This window comes from Dipodomys spectabilis, unplaced genomic scaffold, assembly GCF_019054845.1.
Source record: "Dipodomys spectabilis isolate Male_0828 unplaced genomic scaffold, ASM1905484v1 ptg000002l, whole genome shotgun sequence".
Taxonomy (NCBI): Eukaryota; Metazoa; Chordata; class Mammalia; order Rodentia; family Heteromyidae; genus Dipodomys; species Dipodomys spectabilis.
The window spans coordinates 37,845,904-37,866,053 of NW_024870679.1; the positions used below are offsets into that span (position 1 = coordinate 37,845,904).

The following is a 20,150-nucleotide window of genomic DNA, read 5'->3' on the forward strand; positions in this document are numbered from 1 at the left end:
TAGCATAAGCCAATACAGAGTTGGATTTTAGAAAGTGACATGTTAGAAAAGATCCAAATAAACTACAACTACAGATGATTGGAGAAATGCATTCATAAGTGATTGGTTCCTTGCTGGTCAATGTCATGCAAGATTTAAGTTAAGGAACAACTGTACCACATCCCCGCTATCCCTCCTATGGATTCCACAGCCAACCTAACCCTCACTTTGGCCAAGGAAGAAGCTTTCCCGTTCTCAGACTCTCTACAGTCAGAAGTATAGATTCAAGTACCTGGTGCCTGTCTATACTGGGATGAGCCTGCCATTCACACCCAAACACACCAAATAGCTTTTAAAAGGCTAATAAAGCTAGTGGATACTGCAGGATAATGTCTGGAACTCCCCAAATAACAAGTAAATTTAGAAAAAGTAGGGGAGAGTTAGTAGAGGAATTGAGGTTGCTGGGGGAATATCAACAATGCCACAATGTCACAGTGAAATGCCTTTTGTAAAACAAATATATGCTAATAAAAAAGGAAACCACACTGGGCACACTGGGTGGCTCTTGCCTGTAATCCTAGCTACGCAAGAGGCTGAGATCTAAGGATTGTTGTTCCAAGCCAGCCCAGGAAGAAAAGTCTATGAGACTCTTATCTCCAATAAACTACTCAGAAAAAGCCAGAAGTGGAGCTGTGGCTCAAATAGTAGAGTGGGGTGGAGAGGAGTGTGGGAGGTGGAGGAGGGAAGGGATAGTAGGACAACAACAAAGGAAGGAGTAACAATAATTGACAAGTAATGTACTCCTTGCCTTACTCATGTAACTGTAACCTCTCTGTACAGCATCTTTGCAATAAAATAATTTTTTTTTTAAAAAAAAAGAGGCTCAGGGACAGCATCCAGGCCCTGAGTTCAAGCCCCAGGACTGACATAAATAAGTAATAAAAACAAAGTAAACCAGTAAAAGAAAAATACTACTAATAAATACATGAATAAATTTAGAAGGAATAGAATATGGAAAGTAAATCACCATAACTTCAGAGGTGCCACAATTAGCCAGTTAGTGGTGGCGGCTAGGGCAGAGGAGTCATGATAAATGTCTGAAAAAGAATCTAGACATGTAATCATGGGAACAGCAGCATGGGAAACAAGGGTTATTTTTCTTGGAGGAAAAAAATACCACTTACATTGGCCAAGTGGTGAAACTATTTCTAATTATGGGAAGAGCTAGTAGATTTCATTTATCTGACACTGAAGACTAAAGTTGCAGAAGTAGAGAGTAGTTTATTAATGACAGCTTCAAGGAGTTGGAGTTCTTCTCAGTATAAGGAAAAAACAAAAAATTTTCCAATGATTAGACCTCTCCAGCAGTGAAAGAGCTTGCTTCCAGAGTTAGCTGTCAGCTTCTATAGAAGAATCCGGGATAGAATAGCCACTTGGACAGAATGACCTAAAATCCTTTCCAAGCCCAAGACATTAAGAAACAGAATAATTAAACTTAACATATTCATTGTTATGCATAATGTTTAGTTCCTAAGAACCCTGGAAAACCAAAACAAAATCAATAGAACTCAATAGACAGAGGATTATGCACTTGCTACACGCAGGAAATTTATTAACAAAAAAAAAAGGTAACTAGAATTAACCTAAGGTTTAAAAAAAATTTTTTTTGAAAAGCCAACTTACGTCTGAGACAATATTAGCAGTTACATTTAAGAAAATTGAAGTCAGACACAGGTGGCTCATTCTACTCAGCATGAGTACTATGAGTTCTGGAAGATTACAGGTCAAGGCCCACCCAAGCAGAAAAGTCTGAAGACAAAATAACCAGTAAAAAGATATGGCTGGAAGTGTGATTCAAGTTGTAGAATACAAGCTAAGCAAGCAAGTCAAGCAAGTGCTAGTCCTCAGGTACCATGAAAAAGAGAAACAAACAAAAACAAAAAACAATAGAAAAAGAAATAGAAAATCAGGAAACGTTACTCACATATGCAATTAATATTTTATAACTCTGTAGCAAACTACATTGACTACTATCAAATTCTGCAGAAAATAAAACCAGAAATACAGGAGTCTTTGAGTTAGAATTATGAAAACAAAGCAAAAGTCAAAAATTAATCAGAATGGTGTAGTGATAGAGTTCATGCCAAGTATGCACAAGGCCATAGGTTTCCCAGCTCCAAAAAGCAAGCCAACCAAAACAAAGATGCAGAAAACTCAATCCAATCAGATAAACAGGCAAACTTAGAAAACAGTCCATCTTAGTGGTAAACAATTTTTAAAAGAAAATAAAAAAGTAATTATGGGTTCCCGGCATCTTCAAAGAGTACACAAGTAACTTTAATATGGGTATTTCTGTTGGAACAAGACTAAGACACAAAGGAAATTCAAGGAAAAACACCATAGTTCCAAGGGATTTAACAAAACAGTGAACTTGTAACCTTTGCTGGATGATACATATTGTGGCTAAACCCCACTGCATTGGGCCAGTGATTTGTCCAAAGCACCATTCACTAGGGAAGATCATAAATGAAATAAAACATCCTGACCAGGGTACTGGGGACTACAGAATAAACAAGAGAGAAGCAAGCATCTTACTAAATGACCCCATCTGACCCTTTCAGAAACCCTAGCATTTAGAGATTCTTACTAAGGAAGAAGAAATCAAGTTTAATTAACTGACCAACACACTAGGGGGAAAAAAAAGCTTACAAAGTCAATGAGAGGACTAGCCAGAGGTAAGCAAAATCCAATTATATTTTGTCTATACTCCATAGCCATCTCTGTGTCTACCACTTATCATTCCAAAGTGCATCAGATACCTCCACCTGGAACTTCCCACATCAGGCTAACCTCAGTACCTACATCTGGAGCATTCCTCCTGTTCAGTAGGACCACCTGCCAGGGCACCAGTGGCTCACACTTGTAATCCTTGCTATGCAGGAGACTAATATCTGAGGGTCATGGTTCAAAGCCAGCCTGGGTAGGAAAGTCCATAAAACTTTAATCTCCAGTTAATTACACAAAAACAAAAACAGAAATAGCACTGAGGCTCTAAATGGTAGAGCACTAGCCTTGAGTACAAAAACTCAGGGACAGTGCCCAGATCCTGAATTCAGGCCCCCAGACTGGCACAATAAATAAATACCATCTTCCCCTTCAGTTAAGTTCAACCCTTCACAAGGGCACTTGGCCCTGTCCTGACCTACCATTTCTGATACAGCCATATCAGTTTCTACCATCACTATCCCCAACTACCCTCAACCGCTAAGCCTCCTCTGAACTACTACTGCATCTCTCCCTTAGCTGGACTCCACTCTCTCTCGACCACAACTTGCTCCTTATTTTTCTGTTAAAAAAATGGTAATCATCCTAAAATAATTTAAGAGCAGACTCAACTCTAATGTGATACAGGCCAAGGAATATTTCCAGCTTCCTTGTCTGTAATTCATGTGACCAAAATACTTTTTATCACCTACTTCTAGACATGATCCCTCCAACCAAATCATCCTGCTCCTACTTTTGACCTGCCAGGACCTTGCCATACTCTCAAGATTCAAGTCTTACACCATCTTTCCCATATCCCTCAAACAAACTCTATATCCAAAGGGGTAACAGAGCTTGTGTGTGCTTGCTCTCTCTCTCTTTCTCTCTCTCTCTCTCTCCCTCTCTCTCTCTATATATATAACTATATTCAACACAAGAATTTTTTAAAAATCTTAAAAGTAACTCCTCTTATTGTTCTTATAATTTTTCCTTTTTTGAGTATTTTGTGTATTTTAATTTATAAAATAGACCATTTTTATCCCTGTTAATAGGATGCTATTAAAATACATTTATTTCACAAATAATAAAACTTAACATTTTTCCATGTCTGTGTATTCTGTGACACTCTTATCAATTTCCAAATGACTTGTCATATTCAAAATGTAAATGAGATTGCAATCCCACGTTTCTAAACAATGACTTGAAGATGGGGTAGTGGCTCAAGCTTGTATTCCCAGAAGAGACAGAATGCAGAGACAGAAGGACAGAGAGTTTGAGGTGAGCCTGAGATACATAAACACAGAAAGTGCCTATCTTTAAAAGAAAAAGGGGGTGGGGGGCTTCACCTAGAATCAGGAAATGGTTTTAAAGAAAAACAGATTAGCTAATTTCATTAAAAATCAAATGCTGTGCTTCTAAAGACACTATAGAGAAATGAAAAGCCAAGACCTAGGGCTATAGCTCAGTGGTGCTAGCATGGAATGCTTGCCTAGCATCTGAGAAATGGTGCAGCTGGTTTGGGAAACAGTTTGGCAGTTCTTCAAAGTGTTGAACACAGAGCTACCAAATGACCCAGTTATTCTACTCAGATATAGGTACCTAAAAGGAAAACATATGTCTATTAATATAAACAGCTTGTGTCTGGCCAGATGAGATACGTGACTAGTGCCTATAATCCCTGGTATTTAGGAAGTAGAGGGTAGGATGATCATGGTTGACCGACAACCCAATGAAACCTTAGTAAGACTCTCTTGTATGCAATCCCACCTATTCAAGAGACCATAGATGAGGATCATCTCTCCCTAGGCTAAAAATGTGAAAAATAACTAAAGCAAAAAATACCTGAAAAATAACTAAAGCAAAAAAGGGGTTGGGATATAGTTCAAGTGATAGAATGGCTAACAATTGCAAGTCCCCAAGTTCAAACCTCAGTATTGACAAAAAAAAAATTGTATATAAATGTCCATAGCAAAGCCAGGTACCAGTGGCTCGTGCCTGTAATCCTAGCTAACTCAGATCCTTAGAGATCTAAGGATCAAGGTTCAAGCCAGCCTAGGGAAGGATAGTCTGAGACTCTCATCTCCAATTAACCACCAGAAAACTGGAAGTCACACAGTGACTCAAAGTGGTAGAATACTAGCCTGGAGCAAAGGAGCTCAGGTATAGCACCTAGGCCCAGAGTTCAAGCCCTAGGACCCATTTAAAATTTAAAAAAAAAAAATCCCTAGCGACAACAATGCAATTATCAATCAATGTAGGCTTAAACATATGTGGTATATCCATCTATCATCTATCCAATAAGTTATTTCTGGTTATTGTTGGGCAAAGTAATGAAGTATTGGTATCTACTATTACACAGACAAACCTTGAAATCACACTAACAAACACAATACAACTAACATACTGTGCAACTCCACATGTAGGAAATATCCAGAATGGGCAAACACTACACATAGAACTTAATGTTACATTTTGGCTGAGACTAGAGGAAAGAGGAAGGAGGAATGACAGCCAGGGGTCAGAGTTTCTTTGTTGGGATAAGGAAAATGTTCTGAAATTACCTAATAATAATAATAATAATAGTTTAACAACTCCAGATATTGTTAACTGTACACTTTTTTCCCCTTCTCTTGAGTCGGGCTATATAGTCCATAATGTTCCTGCCTGAGCCTCCATATACTGGAATTACAAGCATGTGCCAACATACCCAATTAATTGATACACTATTTTTTTGGCTGGTCCTGAATCTTGAACTCTGGGCCTGGGCACTAACCCTGAGTATTTGTGCTCAAGGCTAAAGCATTTGAGCCACAGCTCCACTTCTGGTTAACTGAGGATAAAAATCTCACGGCCTTTCTTCCCAGACTGGCTTTAAACTGCAGTCCTCAGAATCCAACCTCCTGAACAGCTAGAATTACAGGTATGAGCTACTAGCACCCAGCTGATTTATATACTTCTAAAGGGCAAATTTCATGTGAGCAAAATTTTATATCAGTAAGGCAATAGATAAGCTTGTGGCTCACGCCTATAATCCTAGCTACTCAGTAGTCTGAGATCTGAAGATCTCAGTTTAAAGCCAGCCTGAGCAGAAAAATCCGTGAGACTCCTATCTCCAATAAAAACCACTAGAAAACTGGCTCAAGTGGTAGAGTACCTTGAACTGAAGAGCTGAGGACCAGCACCCAGGCCCAGAGTTCAAGCCCCACAAATGAAAAAAAAAGATAGGTAGATAATTTATATTTATATATAAATAAATATGCATATATTTTAACATATTTCCATCTAGGTATAATATAGCTCAAACTCTTAGCCATGCCTCAAAAGGTTCTGAGCCTACCTTACCTTTGCAATCTGCCCTCCTATCCTCTTTCAAGGGAGAACCAACTTCTTTTTTCCACTTACTCAAAGTTTACCTCTATGAAGATATTCCTTTACCTCTGAATGGACACACACCTGGCTCCTACCATCACTCATAGTTTAGTCTACTCTTGGGCTAGGGTGAAGCACAAAGATAGATAGAGTAAATGCCTTCTAGATTCTGGGTTGATCTCCAGGACCATAAAAATAAGCAAAATAAAGTAGCTTCCCAGTCATTCGTCATCATTGTCATAGCCTAATTTCTTCACCCAAAATCCAATGTACGGGACATGAGATTGAAAGTGTCTCATAGTTTTCCCTTATTTGCAGAATGTAACCCTTCTTCGCAGAACAAGATAAGACTTTCTGCTGAACTGAACTGCCTTTGATGAGTTTACTACTCACATGGTGACAGACTACATCTGAAGATAGACAGATAGATAAATGTATATATCTGAAATATATATATATATATATATGAAAAAGAGAAATGTTGGGGGTTCACATTTGTAATCCTGGCTACTCAGGAGGCTGACATCTGAATATTATGGTTAGACGCCAACCCAGGCAGGAAAGTCCACAAGACCCTTATGTCCAATTAACTACCAAAAAAGCCAGAAGTGGAGCTATAGCTCAAGTGGTAGAATACCAGCCTTGAATGATAAAGCTAAGCAAGCGTACAAGACTCTGAATTCAAACCCCAGTACCAATACATACACACAAATTAAAAAAGCTCCCTGGGAAATGATGATGAAGATACAGATGGATATGAAGGAAGTTTCCAAAAAGAAAGTGACTTATAAGACAACAGACTTCACAGGAGGATGAGGCCTCATCACTTCACTACTCACCTTAGGGGAACCTAGCAGAACCTAGAACTTGAGCCCCAGGCTGGAAGTCCTCAAGGACAGAAAACAAGTTTTACTTGCCTGCCTCACTGGGCCTGAGATAGGCACAGATATCAATGACTAAGGAATGAACACCATGCCCAAGCTGTACTACAGAATTCTCCTGTTAAGATGAGAAGTTGCTTCTACCTCTTTATCACCACAGATGGTTTCTAGTTTAGACCTCTAAGATCCAGCTCTCTGGAAGGGGAGCAGTTCCTATTTTAGATTTATTTTTAATGTTTTTCTTTTCTTTTTTTAGGACAGAACAAACAGGTATATGCACAATCACACCTGCCAATTCTAAAGACCTTCCTGAACCACAGCATACTTGTAGACAACTAAGCCACAATGACTTTCTGACACCTGCTTTGCTTCTGTTTGTCATCCAGCACTGAAAAGCTGACACTTAATTGGACTAGTAAGAAAAGGTGAACCTTTTTAGAGATGACTAAAATCCCAATCCCTAACTAAAACCCAATCTCCTACTAAAATGCTCCTAAAATCCCAATGCTTCAGAGGCAGGAGGACTGATCACAAGTTCAAGGCCAGTCTAAGTTACATGATGTGACCATGTATCCAAAAGAGAAAAAAAACAGTAGGCCAGGTGCCAGTGGCTCGTGCCTGTAATCCTAACAACTCAGGAGTCTGAGATCTGAGGATCGAGATCCAAAGTCAGCCCGGACAGGAAAGTCCATAAGACTCTTATCTCCAATTAACTACCAGAAAACTGGAAGCGGTGCTGTGGCTCAAGTGGTAGAAGGCTCTCCTTGAGCTGAAGAGCTCAGGACAGCATCCAGGCCCAGAGTTCAAGCCCCACAATGGACCAAAAAACAAACAAACAACAACAAAAAAGAGCAGGAGAGACAGAAAAAAAAGCAACAACACCCTTTCCCTCTGCCACATGAACAGTGTGGAAGAAAGGTGTCTGGCAGACACCTTGACCTTGGCACTTTGCATCCTTCAGAATTGTGTGAAGTAAGCCTCTCTGGTTTATGAACCTCCCTCTCTGCCTTAGGCATTTTGTTACACCTGTACAAATAGACTAAGACACTATCGCAGCAGACTTCTTCTGAGATACCACATGAATATTTCACTTCACAGGGCCTAGAACTTTAACCCTAACCACAGAGGACCAGGTTTGAAAAGTTAAGTTTCTCCATTTATTAACTTCTTGGACCTACAGCAACTTACTCAACCTCTGGGTCTTTTATTTCTTTCAAAATTGTATCCTAAGAATGGCACTGTAGATCTGGGTGTGGATTAAAGGTAATAGGCATCCATTAGCCAGTATGCTTCACTCATTACAAACTGGTACTTATAACTAAGTCTCAAGAATTACAAAGTACCAAGGTCATAGGTCTATGTTCCCCAAAGGAAAGTGCTGAAGCATGGAAAACAGTTAATTTCTAACAGTTCATTTCTGAATAGTTAATTTCAGAATTGAGCAGAGCTAATAGCACTGTTTTAAAAGTATTGGTCTAGCTAAGCAAGGTCTGCTCACTGCCAGATGTGTTAACTAGTATAAGAGTTCTGGTGACTTGGAGGTGAGACTGTTAAAGTATAACATCAGTCATCAAAACTGAACTTCATGAAGCTGTACAAATGACCTTTTGTACTTTGCCTTAGAGGTCAACCTGAGAACTAATTTCAAGTGGGGAAAGGAGGGGGAGGATAACCCTAAAATGCCTCTACAATCTAATTACAATTTTTTGGGGGGAGGGGGGTTCGGTCGTGGGACCTGAACTCTGGGCCTGGGTGCTGTCCCTCAGCTCTTCAGCTCAAGGCTAACGCTCTACCACTTGGGCCACAGCACCACTTCTGGCTTTTTTACTTTTTGTTTATGTGGTGCTGAGGAATCGAACCCAGGGTCTCATGCATGCAAGGCAAGCGCTCTACCACTGAGCCACCTTCCCAGCCCCTAATTACAATTTTTTTAACTTGGGTTTGCTAAGTGAAAAAGACATAAATGACATCTAACTCACTAATCCTTTACACAAAATACATTTGTCTGTCTCTGTGTGTGTGTGTGAGATGATCTTGGGTTTGAACTTGGGATCTAGGCACTGTCCCTGAGCTTTTTTGCTCAAAGTTGGCTTTTTTACTCAAGACTAACACTCAAGGCATAAGCCACAGACACCCAGCTAGAAAACAATTTCCAAGTCCATAAATCTTCACACCCAGACTGATAGAATAGACTAGCATAATAAAATCTGACCAAATTATAATCTATGCACATGTAAATTCCCAGTGTGAAACTCCTTTGCACAATTAATATTCCAGGGGTGGAGGTAGGAAGAAATTAAAGGAAAGTAAAATAGCAAATGTTGAGGGCACATACTAGTGGGAAGGAAGAGAGAGAAAAAGGGAAATAAGTCAAAGAAATTTTTTTTGGCCAGTTGTGGGGCCTGAACTCTGGGCCTGGGCGCTGTCCCTCAGCTCTTCAGCGCAAGGCTAGTGCTCTACCACTTGAGCCACAGCACCACTTCTGGCTTTTTTTCTGCTTATGCGGTGCTGAGGAATGGACCCCAGGGCCTCATGCATGCAAGTCAAGCACTCTACCACTGAGTCACCTTCCCAGCCCCTCAAAGAATTTTATATGTATAAAAACAGAACACTTGTTAACAGAATTTTAAGAAGCAGTAAGGAGAGATAGAGGAGATGAGGTAGATTGTGTACACTGTCTGCATGTATTGAAATGTCACAATGAACCACCTCCCCCCTACACCCATATAACTAATGTATGGTAATAAAAATCACTGAGAGAGAGAAAGAACCCGAGCTCTGGGCACGTGGCTTATACCTGCAATCCTATCTACTCAGGAAGCTGAGAGCTAACTAAGGATCAAAACTTAAAGCCAGCCTGGGCAGGAAAGTTTATGGGATTCCTAACTCCAACTAATCACCAAAAAAGCTGGAAGTAGAGGTGTGGCTCAAGTGGTAGAAAACTAGACTTGAGCACAAAAGCTCAGAGACAGAGCCCAGACCGAGTTAAAGCTTAATACCAGACTGCGCCATCACACGCGCGTGCACACACACACACACAAACACACACACAGAAGTTACTTTTCCACAAGTGAAAAACTGTACTTGGAATGGTCTAAATTTAATAATGAATAGCAGAATATATTTAGGGACTAAGTGTCTAGGTGATATTTGATTTACAAACCATCTTCCTTAGTTTTATTTTTTTAGTTTTGTTAAACCTGGTGTGTTTATGTGTAAATTCCTAAAAGCAAACAGGGTAGGCTGTATACAAGCTTTAGCAGTAAGAATTTCCTGCCAATTAGTGGATGGCATGATTGATTTCATCTTTCTCAATTTTCTAAGTCTTGATAACCTGCATAACCGGAAAGTTTCATTTTAAATATACATATTAAATTTACAATATAAATGTATATATGCATATATGCCTATGCGTATCTGTATACACATAAAACGTTTAGGTTAAAGAATAAGTTCCTAAATCAAGTAGTACCTGTATGGTATCAAGAACCTAACAGCTAGGTTTAGGACTTCTTCTGCTCCTATGATTTAAAAACTGCTATGGCCCAGTAGTTATATTCCTAGAAACCTCTTCCAAGGAAATACATTAATCCAGTAATTTACATAGAGTGTTCTTCCTAACTGTTTTTGTTTCTGGTTTGTTTGAGGTTTGAGACAGGGTCTTTCCCAGTAGGTCAGGCTGGCCTTGAAATGGAGACCTCCTGCATCCACCACTGGAGTACTGGTGCCTGTCAACAGGCCATGTAAGGAGAGTCTAACCTAAAACAGCAAATACTGAACACTTTCCACCGAAGACAGGATAGACACTCGCTAGTCCAACCCTCAGCATAGTCATCCTGGTGATGAGGCCAAAACCTTAGAAGTTCCTGTGAGCTTTCTCTCTCGCACTTCACACAGACAACTTTATCAGGCTCTGCCTTTATACATAATCTCTCTTTATTTTTCTTCCTTCACCATAGTCCACTCTCTTTTCCCACTCTGGACTCCATAGGGCTACTGGATGGGTTCTTTTGTTTTGCTTTGAGTTTTGTGGAATTTTTTTCTGCCAGTACTAGGGCTTGAGCTCAGGGCCTTATGTTGTCCCTTAGCTTTTTTGCTCAAGTCTAAGGCTCTGCTGCTTGAGCCACAACTCCACTTCTGGTTTTTTGGTAGTGAATTGGATATAAGAATCTCAAGGCTGGCTTTGAACCAGTGATCCTCAGATCTCATCCTCCTGAGTAGCTAGATTTACAAGCTAGATTTACACTGAAGTCTACCTACTGTTACTCTTTGTGTGTGTATGTGTGGTGGTACTGGGATTTGAACTCAGAGTCTTGCACTTGCAAAGCAGACGCTTTATCACTCCAGCCAGTCTGCCAGCCCTAATACTTTTCTCCCCCCACCTCAGATAGGTTATTTTCAAAATAGGGTCTCACTTTTTAGGCCACGGATGGCCTAGCCTGCAATCCTATTTGTGCTTTCTCCTGTAGACAGGATAACAGGAGCACACCACTGAACCCAAGTTCAGATAGTATCTCACAGACTCCCCCACCCTTCTCAGGCTGGCCTCCAACTACAATCTTTCCCTTCACCTTAGGTCTACCTCCCAAACTAGGATTACAGGCTTGAGCCAACCCAGGACGCTCCTAGTGTCACTCTTATTTACCTAGCATCACTACAGCATGCAAAAAGACCATTCTTACAAGATCAACACCCTTCAGTCATTTCCTAGTGTCCTCAAAACCAAATCTAGTCCTCAAAGCTCTATCTCACTGGCACCTGCTCACATCTCTGTTCTGGCTAGTATCCACACCCCTTCTGCTCCCTGGGGACTTTCCTCACTGTTCCTCCAGCGATGTATGTTCTCACCTAAGGGCCTAGCACTGGCTGCTCCTTCTCCCTGGAACAGTCTGCTCCTAGGTTATGGCATGCTCACTCATTGTTTATGCGTTCTGGAGACATCCAAGCCCTCCTGGAAAGGCTTTCCCCAATCACACCACCCAGGACTGCCATCATAACCCTAGTGATCAAATCACTAATTCCTTTCCTCTGTAACATATGCCACCTATTATCGCCTATTCCCGTGTGGACTCTTACCTCTTAAGAAAAAAGGGATGTTTCAATAAGTACATTAAAAAAAACTGTTGAATGAATAGTGTATTATACAGAGATTAGAATGTATGTGAAGATGATTTAAGAACACAGGAGCTGAGCATTGTGATTCATACCTGTAATCACTCAGCTACTTGGGAGGGCAAGTCAAAAAGATCAAGTTCAAGGCCAAGACTGACCTAAATAGTAATACTGTTTAAAATCAAAAAAAGAAACACAGAACATGGGAACAAAATATATTTTTTAGTGAAAGGAATAACAGATTATCAAATAATTGGTTAACATATCACCAAATATGATGGGGGGGTAGGGGAGGGGAGGGGCTGGGCAAGTCCACAGAATGGGCAAGAAACAGCAATATTTTTAAGTATGTCAAGGTGGTACCTTCTTGCATCATCCTTGTAAGGAGGAAAGAAGTAATTTATAGTTTCTCCCATGTATCGGGTTCTTTTATGTGCACAATCTAGCTACTATTAATTATTATAGTTGTGCCATGATTAATATAAAACTCTCATTAGCCAGAGTCCATCAGTGTGTAGCAAAATGAAAGTTGCAACCAATTGGTAGGTTATAAAATTAGTTTGTTGTTGGGGGATTTTGGGGGGTGTCAGTCTTGGGGCTTGAATTCTTGGCTTGGGTGCTGACCCTGAGCTCTTCAGTTCAAGGCTAGCACTCTACCACTTGAGCCACAGCACCACTTCCAGGTTTTTCTGAATTTGTGGTCCTGAAGAATCGAACCTGGGGCTCCATATATGCTAGGCAAGCACTCTACCACTAGACCATATTCCCAGCCCTAGTTAGTTTTTAACAAAATACAATTAAAAAAAGATTAGAGGGCTTGGAAGGTGGCTCAGTGGTAGAGCGCTTGCCTTGCATGGATGAAGCCCTGGGTTCGATTCCTCAACACCACATAAAGCAAAAAGAAAAAAGCCAAAAGTGGCGCTATGGCTCAAGTGGTAGAGTGCTAGCCTTGAGCTGAAGAGCTGAGGGACAGCGCCCAGGTCCAGAGTTCAGACTCCACGACTAGACCAAAAAAAAAAAAAAAAAATAGAATAAATTGGGCACTGGTGGCTCATGCATGTAATCCTAACTACTCAGAAGGCTGGGTTCTGAAAATTCGAGTTCAAAGCCAGCTCAGGCCAAAAAGTCCATGAGACTCTTATTTCCAATTAAGTAACAAACTGCTGGAGATGGAGCTGTGACTCAAATAGTATGAGTGCTAGCTTTGAGTGAAAAAGCTCAGGGACAATGTGCGGCCTCTGAGTTCAAGCCCCACTACCAGAAAAGAAATAGAGACAGACAGGAAGGAAGCCAGGAAGCCAGGAAGGAAGGAAGACACGAAGGCACGAAGGAAGGGAAAGAGAGAGAGAGGGAAAGAGATGAGGGAAGGAAGAAGGAAGGAAAAGGAAAGAAGGAAGGAAGGAAAGAGGGGGGGAGGGAAAGAAAGAAAGAAAATAAATTTTAAATTAAAAAAAAAAGACCATGTACGGCCAGGTGCAGATGGCTAACGCCTGTAATCCTAGCAACTAACGAGGCATGGTTCAAAGCCAGCCCAGGCAGGAAAGTCCATGAAACTCTTAGCTCCAGTTAACCACCAGAAAACCAGAAGTGGCGCTGTGGCTCAAGTAGCAGAGCGCTCACCTTGAGCTGAAGAGCTGAGGGACAGCACTCAGGCCCAGAGTTCAAGCCCTATGACTGAAGGGTGGGGCAGGGGAGGGAAGATCATGCAAAGATTAACGATGTGCACAATTGTAGAACATTCTGGAATGCCTGACTCAACCCTAAATAGTGCTAATTCACGTGAAAAGTCCAAGCGGAAAGACTCAAAAATAACACCTGCCATCCTAGCTAGCTACTCAGGAGGCAGAAGTGAAGCCTGCCAAGACACTTGCTACAAGTAGTACAGCACTTGCCATAAGATCAAACCCCAGTACAAAAAAAAAAAACTCAAGAATGGATGTGGCATGGGCACATAGACTGTAGAAGGTCAGGCACTGCTTGACCTGGTCTTTTCCCAAGTTTCACCACATGAGGATAGATAATGGAATACAGCATACTGTAGAAATCTTGCCACAAGTCTTTGTATGGTCTACAAAAAGATCTGCCACTTAAAGTTTACTTGGATGCACTGCTGAACTCTGACTCTCATGTCTTTCAACACAGTATCCTTCAAGTCTCAGAAATGTTCACTCTTACATAAGACACAGAGTTGTACTTAATCAGTACCCAAAAACCCTGAGGCCTTTGAACCAGGTCCTCTTCTCAGAGAGGTTTAGTCTATAGCCTAACTTGAAACACTAGTTCTAGCTACAAAAATCCAGCAAGAACTGCAGTTAATATTAAGAACAGAAACAGGTTTGCTCTTGAACATCTTTTCAGTCAACTCCATGATGCTTCCAAATAGAAACTTGCCAATTTTCCTGCCCTTGAGATAACAGATCCAGTATTATAGAAGAATGTGGAATTTTTTAATCTGTCCAGCACTTCAACTAGGATTTGAGATAACAGATCCAGTATTGTGGAAGAATGTGAATTTTTTATCTGTCTAGTACTTCAAATAATATTCTTGTAAGAAGGAGAAAATGAGAGAGGGAGTAACAATGTTGGACAAGAAATGTACTCATTACCTTACTAACATAACTGTAACTCCTCTGTACATCACTCTTACAATAAAGTAAAATAAAAAAGGTTATAGGCTTAGAAAAGTGGAAAAGTGCTGTTCAGATGCTTTTCTTTAAAGAGAAATTAAACTCCAGTTTAGAAAATGAAATGGCTGTTTTTCTCCAAAGCAAGTGTTCTGTTTTTGTGTAAAGACTTTGGATTATTAACAACCTAGTGTTTTTGTTTTTGATAATACCTACTTTAAAAAATAGAGTATAGGTCTGGGAAGGTGGCTCTGTGGTAGAGCACTTGCCTTACATGCATGAGGCCCTGAGTTCAATTCCTCAGCACCACACAAGCAAAAAGAAAAAAGTCGGAAGTGGTGCTGTGCCTCAAGTGGTAGAGCGCTAGCCTTGAGCTGAAGAGCTGAGGGACAGCGCCCAAGCCCAGAGTTCAGACCCCACAACCAGACTCAAAAAAAAAAAAAAAATAGAGTATAAATGCTGTCCAATCCAATTTTTTTTTTAATTTTAAAGAGCTATCACTAAAAAAAAAAAAAAAAACAAGAAACAGAAATTTTTCCCGAAACAGAGTCTCATTATACAGCAACACAGGTTGCCCTTGAACTGGAGATCAATCAAGTTCCTGCTCAGCCTCACAAGTGCTGGAATTTCAGGTGTGCGCCATAGTGACCAGCTAAATATCAGCTAGACCTAGAATTTTTGATGTGACTCATTCTGGGGAGTGCCACTGTACGTGTACACAAACATGCACACAAACAGACATACCTCAAGGTAAGAAGTGAACTCCTATGAGTGAGAGTGTAGGACCCAGCACCTGGCAACCTAAGGCAACTCCCCATTCTTTTCCTCACAGAGCATTCTTAAAAAAGAAAAAAAAAATGTAAGCCAAAGATCAGGGTGTATTCCCAAATAAGGTATTTGATAAGCCTCAGCCTGAGCTGCTCCAGGCTGCCTAGCCAGGCAAAGAATCACAACTATCAGGAAGCTAATCTCAGGCCCTTAGTAAGTAGAAACTTTCATGGTAAATCAAAGCTAATTAAACAGAATGGATTCTATTGCTGTAGGCTGGCTTGATTGAAGGGAAAATGGAGACCAAAATTGCTACTCATGCCTTCAACAGAGACCTGTTGAGCCCTTTTTAATGTTTTCCAGTAGTTCACCACAGCCCTGTGGAATACAATATAGGTAGAAGGGACAAGGGACACAGACTATCTTCATACTTTCAACTATAAACAGAAAGATTATGGTGCTTTTCCACCAGGAGATTAGCTAAAAGCAAACAGCAGGTAATCAATAAAAAAAAAAAAAAGACTGGAATATTTGCTTATTTACCAAGCAGTGGGCCTCTAAGATTCTTACTTAGATCTTCCAAGGGAGAAAAATAATCTGAGCTATTTGTGCTGTACTTTGTACAGAGACCCTTAGCAGGTACCAAATATCATATTGGATGAATTAGACATTCATTATTATACTGCACTGTAACTATATTCCATAGCAGCAACAGAATCAACAAGGCATATGCAGAGGAAAGGAATGGATTCTGCCAGGGCACATGAGGGAGGTCTGCATTCACAGAAGCAATGAGGTCACAGTGGTCCCTTCCTGCCAGGCAGCTTTTCACCAGGCAGTGGCTGCAGGAGGCAATCGTGTGGTCAGGACTATGACCCAGTCCAGGTGGCAGCAGATGGCCTGAGCTACTTTCCAATTCAAAATGCTACAAAGGATCCATTCCCTGGGGTTTTACTATGTTTCACCATTTCCTTCAGACTTTCAACTGTACAAGTGGACATACAACAGGACTGTGGTGATTTTCTACCAGCAGATTAGCTAAAAGCAAACAGCAGGCAATAGATTGAAAACTGAAGACTATGGATTTGCTTATTTACCATGCAGTGAGCCTCTAAGATTCTTACTTAGACCTTCTAAGAGAGAAAAATAATCTGAGATCACGCCCCCAAAAATTTTTCACTGGGAACAAATTGGAATCCTTTATTGCTCTTCTCTCCTTGAAAAATTATTTGAATCAGTTCATACAAATAAATAAACTGGGAGGAAAACGTGTTCAACTCTGTTTTCATGCAAATAAATAAGATGAGAGGATTATGGTTCCAGGAAAGCCTGGGCAAAGTAAGTTTTCAAGACACCATTTCCCTCTGGAAGAAGCCAGGGAGTGGTGGTATGCACCTGTCATCCCAGCTAGTGGATCCAAATAGACCCTGTCACAACACTGCAAAAAAGGGGCTGGAGGCATGACTCAAGTGGTAGAGTGCAACATGAGGTCCTGGAGTTGAGACTGCAGTGTTAAAATAATAATAGTAAATACTTGATTGTCAACAGCAAAGAAAATCTAAACATTTTGAAGCCATTTTCTAACTTCAGGAGAAAACAAGACAGGAGATGAAGTTCTCTGAAAGAACAGAAACTAAGGAAAATTAAAGTGGTTTTTAAAAAGTGAGAACACCACCAGGCATCAGTGGCTCATGCCTGTAATTCTAGCTACTCAGGAAACTACGATCTCAGGATCCAGGTTCTTATCTCCAGTAAACTTCCAAAAGTCAGAAGTAGAAGTAAACCATCCAGTCCAGGTATAAGAGATTGTATAACACGATCAGTCTAGAAAAGCCTTTACCACCGTCTTTATTTCCCCACCCCCGAGAGCCCAATCTACCCACAAAACCATTTGACTTTTCCCTCAGAAGACTACATGCCAAATGCAGCATTTGATTGTGGTATTAAAATAGAGCCAGGTGTGCTGGGACAAACCAGTCATCCCAGCTATTCTGGAAACTGAGGCAGAAGGATTGCCAAATGCAAGAACAGCCTGGACAATGCCCTATCTCAGTTACTTCTGTACTCAGACTGGGGCTTGAGCATGGGCCACAGGTAGAGGGGAGGTAGTACACTGGAGATAAGAGTCTCAGGACCTTTCCTGCCTAGGTTGACTTTGAACTGTGATCCTCCAATCTCAGCCTCCTGAGTAGCTAGAATTACAAGAATGACTCACCAGCTCTTGGCTTAAAAATTAAAAAAAAAAAAAAAATTAAAAGAGTGAGATGTTTACCTCAGTACCCCCAAGTACCACCAAAGATTTTTTTGGGGGGGGGAGGGGTCCGGTCACGGGCCTGAACTCTGGGCCTAGGCGCTGTCCCTGAGCTCTTCAGCTCAAGGCTAGTGCTCTACCACTTGTGCCACAACTGGCTTTTTTTTTTTCTGCTTATGTGGTGCTGAGGAATTGAACCCAGGGCCTCAGGCATGCAAGGCAAGCGCTCTACCACTGAGCCACCTTCCCAGCCCCCAGCAGAGATTTTTTTTTTTTAAAACCATCTGAGCTAATGATACCATAGAACTGCATCCATCTGAGACATCGGGGTGAGAAGTATCCTTAAGAATCAAAATCAAGGGGTGCTTTGCAACCTGCTTAAGAGGGAATGAAGCTCAAGCCTTGAGTTGGAATACCAGAGGAGGTGGCGGAGGTATGATGAATAAAACTACCTCAATACATTTCTCAATTCCTGGCTGGCTTTTGCCTGCACTGTCCTCCACCCACCTTCTCATGCGAATAGCTGTTTCTAAAATGCAGATCTCCGGGTAATTAGTCCACCAGGAGCAACAACCACCCCGAAAACCAAGGAGAGCTGTACCGGTGAAGGACCCGGTAGGCAATAACAGGTTGTCCTAAAGGAAGTTGCTAATTACTAGTGTCAGCATCCGGGAAGGGTCACCGCCTCCCCACCCCTGCCTGCCCGCCCACCCACCGTATCCCAGCGGCTACCTCTCACAGGCTAACGCTACTCCCTTGGAACTGGTAGGAGACAAGGGAGGGGCAGGGAAGAACCGAACACTGTCAGACTAAGTGATGGAGGCGAGCTAGACACCAATCCCCAACTTCACCACGCCGCCCAGGGAGATATTACAACCAGAAGCCATTACCAAGAAGGCTGGCTTCAAATGTAATTTATCAGAACGACTTTCCAACAAGTCTCCGGGCGGCCAGGCCCTCAGTTTGGAGAGAAGGGGGCCTCGGTGGGGGCGGGGGGGGGGAGGAAGAGTTTACCTAAGAAGGCGGTGGCAGAACGGACAGGCGCCCAGGGAGCTGCCCCCCTCCCCCGGCCGAGGGGGTGGAGCGGCGCGCGCCGGCGAGCCCGGCGCAGCCACAGGTGCCCCCCGCGCGCACTGGAGGGACTCCCACAGGTGGGCGCCGCTGGGCCCTGGGAGAAGGGGGCGCGCGGCTCTCTAGGACCTGGGGGAAGAGGACGGAGGGGACCCACCCCACCCCACCCCACCCCAGGGCTGGGAGATGGTTTTTGCCTTTAGGAGACAGCGTTGCGAGCCAAGCTGGGAGTTTTCCACTGCCTGCCTCTCGCTCTCCCCGCCGGCTGGGCAAAGGCTTCTCCCACCTCCTACCCCCCCCCCCCCGACACATACACACCCCCAGCAGGAGGAATGGGGTGAAAAGAGGAGCCGCGGGCACCTCCCACTCTCCTCCCCACCAGCCGCAGCCTCCTCCGGGGCGCGGTTAAGCCGCGCAATCGCCGGCCGCCGGCTGCATGCGCTCCGGCACGTACGAGCCCGCACAGCCACAGGCTGGCGGGGGGAGGGCGCAGAGACCCAGCCCCGACCCCGGTCCGGACCGTTCCTCTCCCCCACACCCCACCACACACACACACACCTCTCAGCCGATCCCGCCGGGCTCACCCCTCCCGCGCCTCCTCAGCCCCTCACCCGTGTTGGCCTTGAGGTTCTCCCGTAAGAAGTGACCGCTGGACAGATGCTGGAGGCCAAAGTTCTGGGCGATCCTCTGGCACACCGTGCCTTTCCCCGAGCCGGGCGGCCCGAGGATGACCGCGCGCAGGAGTTTGGAAGCCATGGCTCCGGCGGCCCCACGGGCAGCCCCGACTGTAGCCCCGCAGACAGCCCGGGAACTTTGTTTCTCGGCCCCCGTCTCGGGCACCCTCTCTGTTCGCGCGGGGACGCGCCTGCCGCCCCTACGGTGGGGAGGAGAGACTTGAAGACAAACCCCTCCCCGCAGTCCCGCCCTCCGCCACCGCCCCGCCCGGGGCCGAGCCCCCGCCCCGCGCCGTCCGCCCACGCGGGGGAGGGGGTGTCAGAGGTCCCACCTCCATCCTTTCCTCTATCTCACTCCCCACGCCCTCTCAAAGATCGGGGCGGGGGGCCCTGCCGGCCGAGTGATCCCGAGCCAATCTCTGCCGAACGGAAGACATCGGGATCGGGCTAACTCCCAAGTGCGCCCCCGCAGCCCCACGCACACAATGGCCCGGGGCTCAGCCCACCCGTCCCCTCCCTCCCGCCGGGTCCTGCACGTGGGCCGCGGTGGAGTCCGCTCCTCGCCCCCCCACCCCGCCCCACCTTCCCCGGCGGCTGTCATCCCCGCCGCCCGCGCGCAAACGGACCGAGGGGTCCACCTCCGCCCTGAATTGCCCGT

At 43.4% G+C, this 20,150-nt stretch overlaps 1 protein-coding gene across 2 annotated transcripts in view; it reads right to left on the reverse strand.

Annotated features, from left to right (window-relative positions):
• The window catches only part of Ak4 (adenylate kinase 4), a 67,737-nt gene extending 48,047 nt beyond the window's left edge, over positions 1-19,690 (reverse strand). Inside the window, exon 1 of one of the 2 annotated variants that reach the window (XM_042684331.1) lies at positions 19,430-19,690. In XM_042684331.1, the coding sequence (XP_042540265.1) occupies positions 19,430-19,574 (145 nt within the window). In that variant the 5' untranslated portion in view covers positions 19,575-19,690. The remainder of the gene's footprint in view (positions 1-19,429) is intronic. The other variant, XM_042684324.1, reaches the window with a different exon arrangement.
• Between the last annotated feature and the right edge of the window lie 460 nt (positions 19,691-20,150).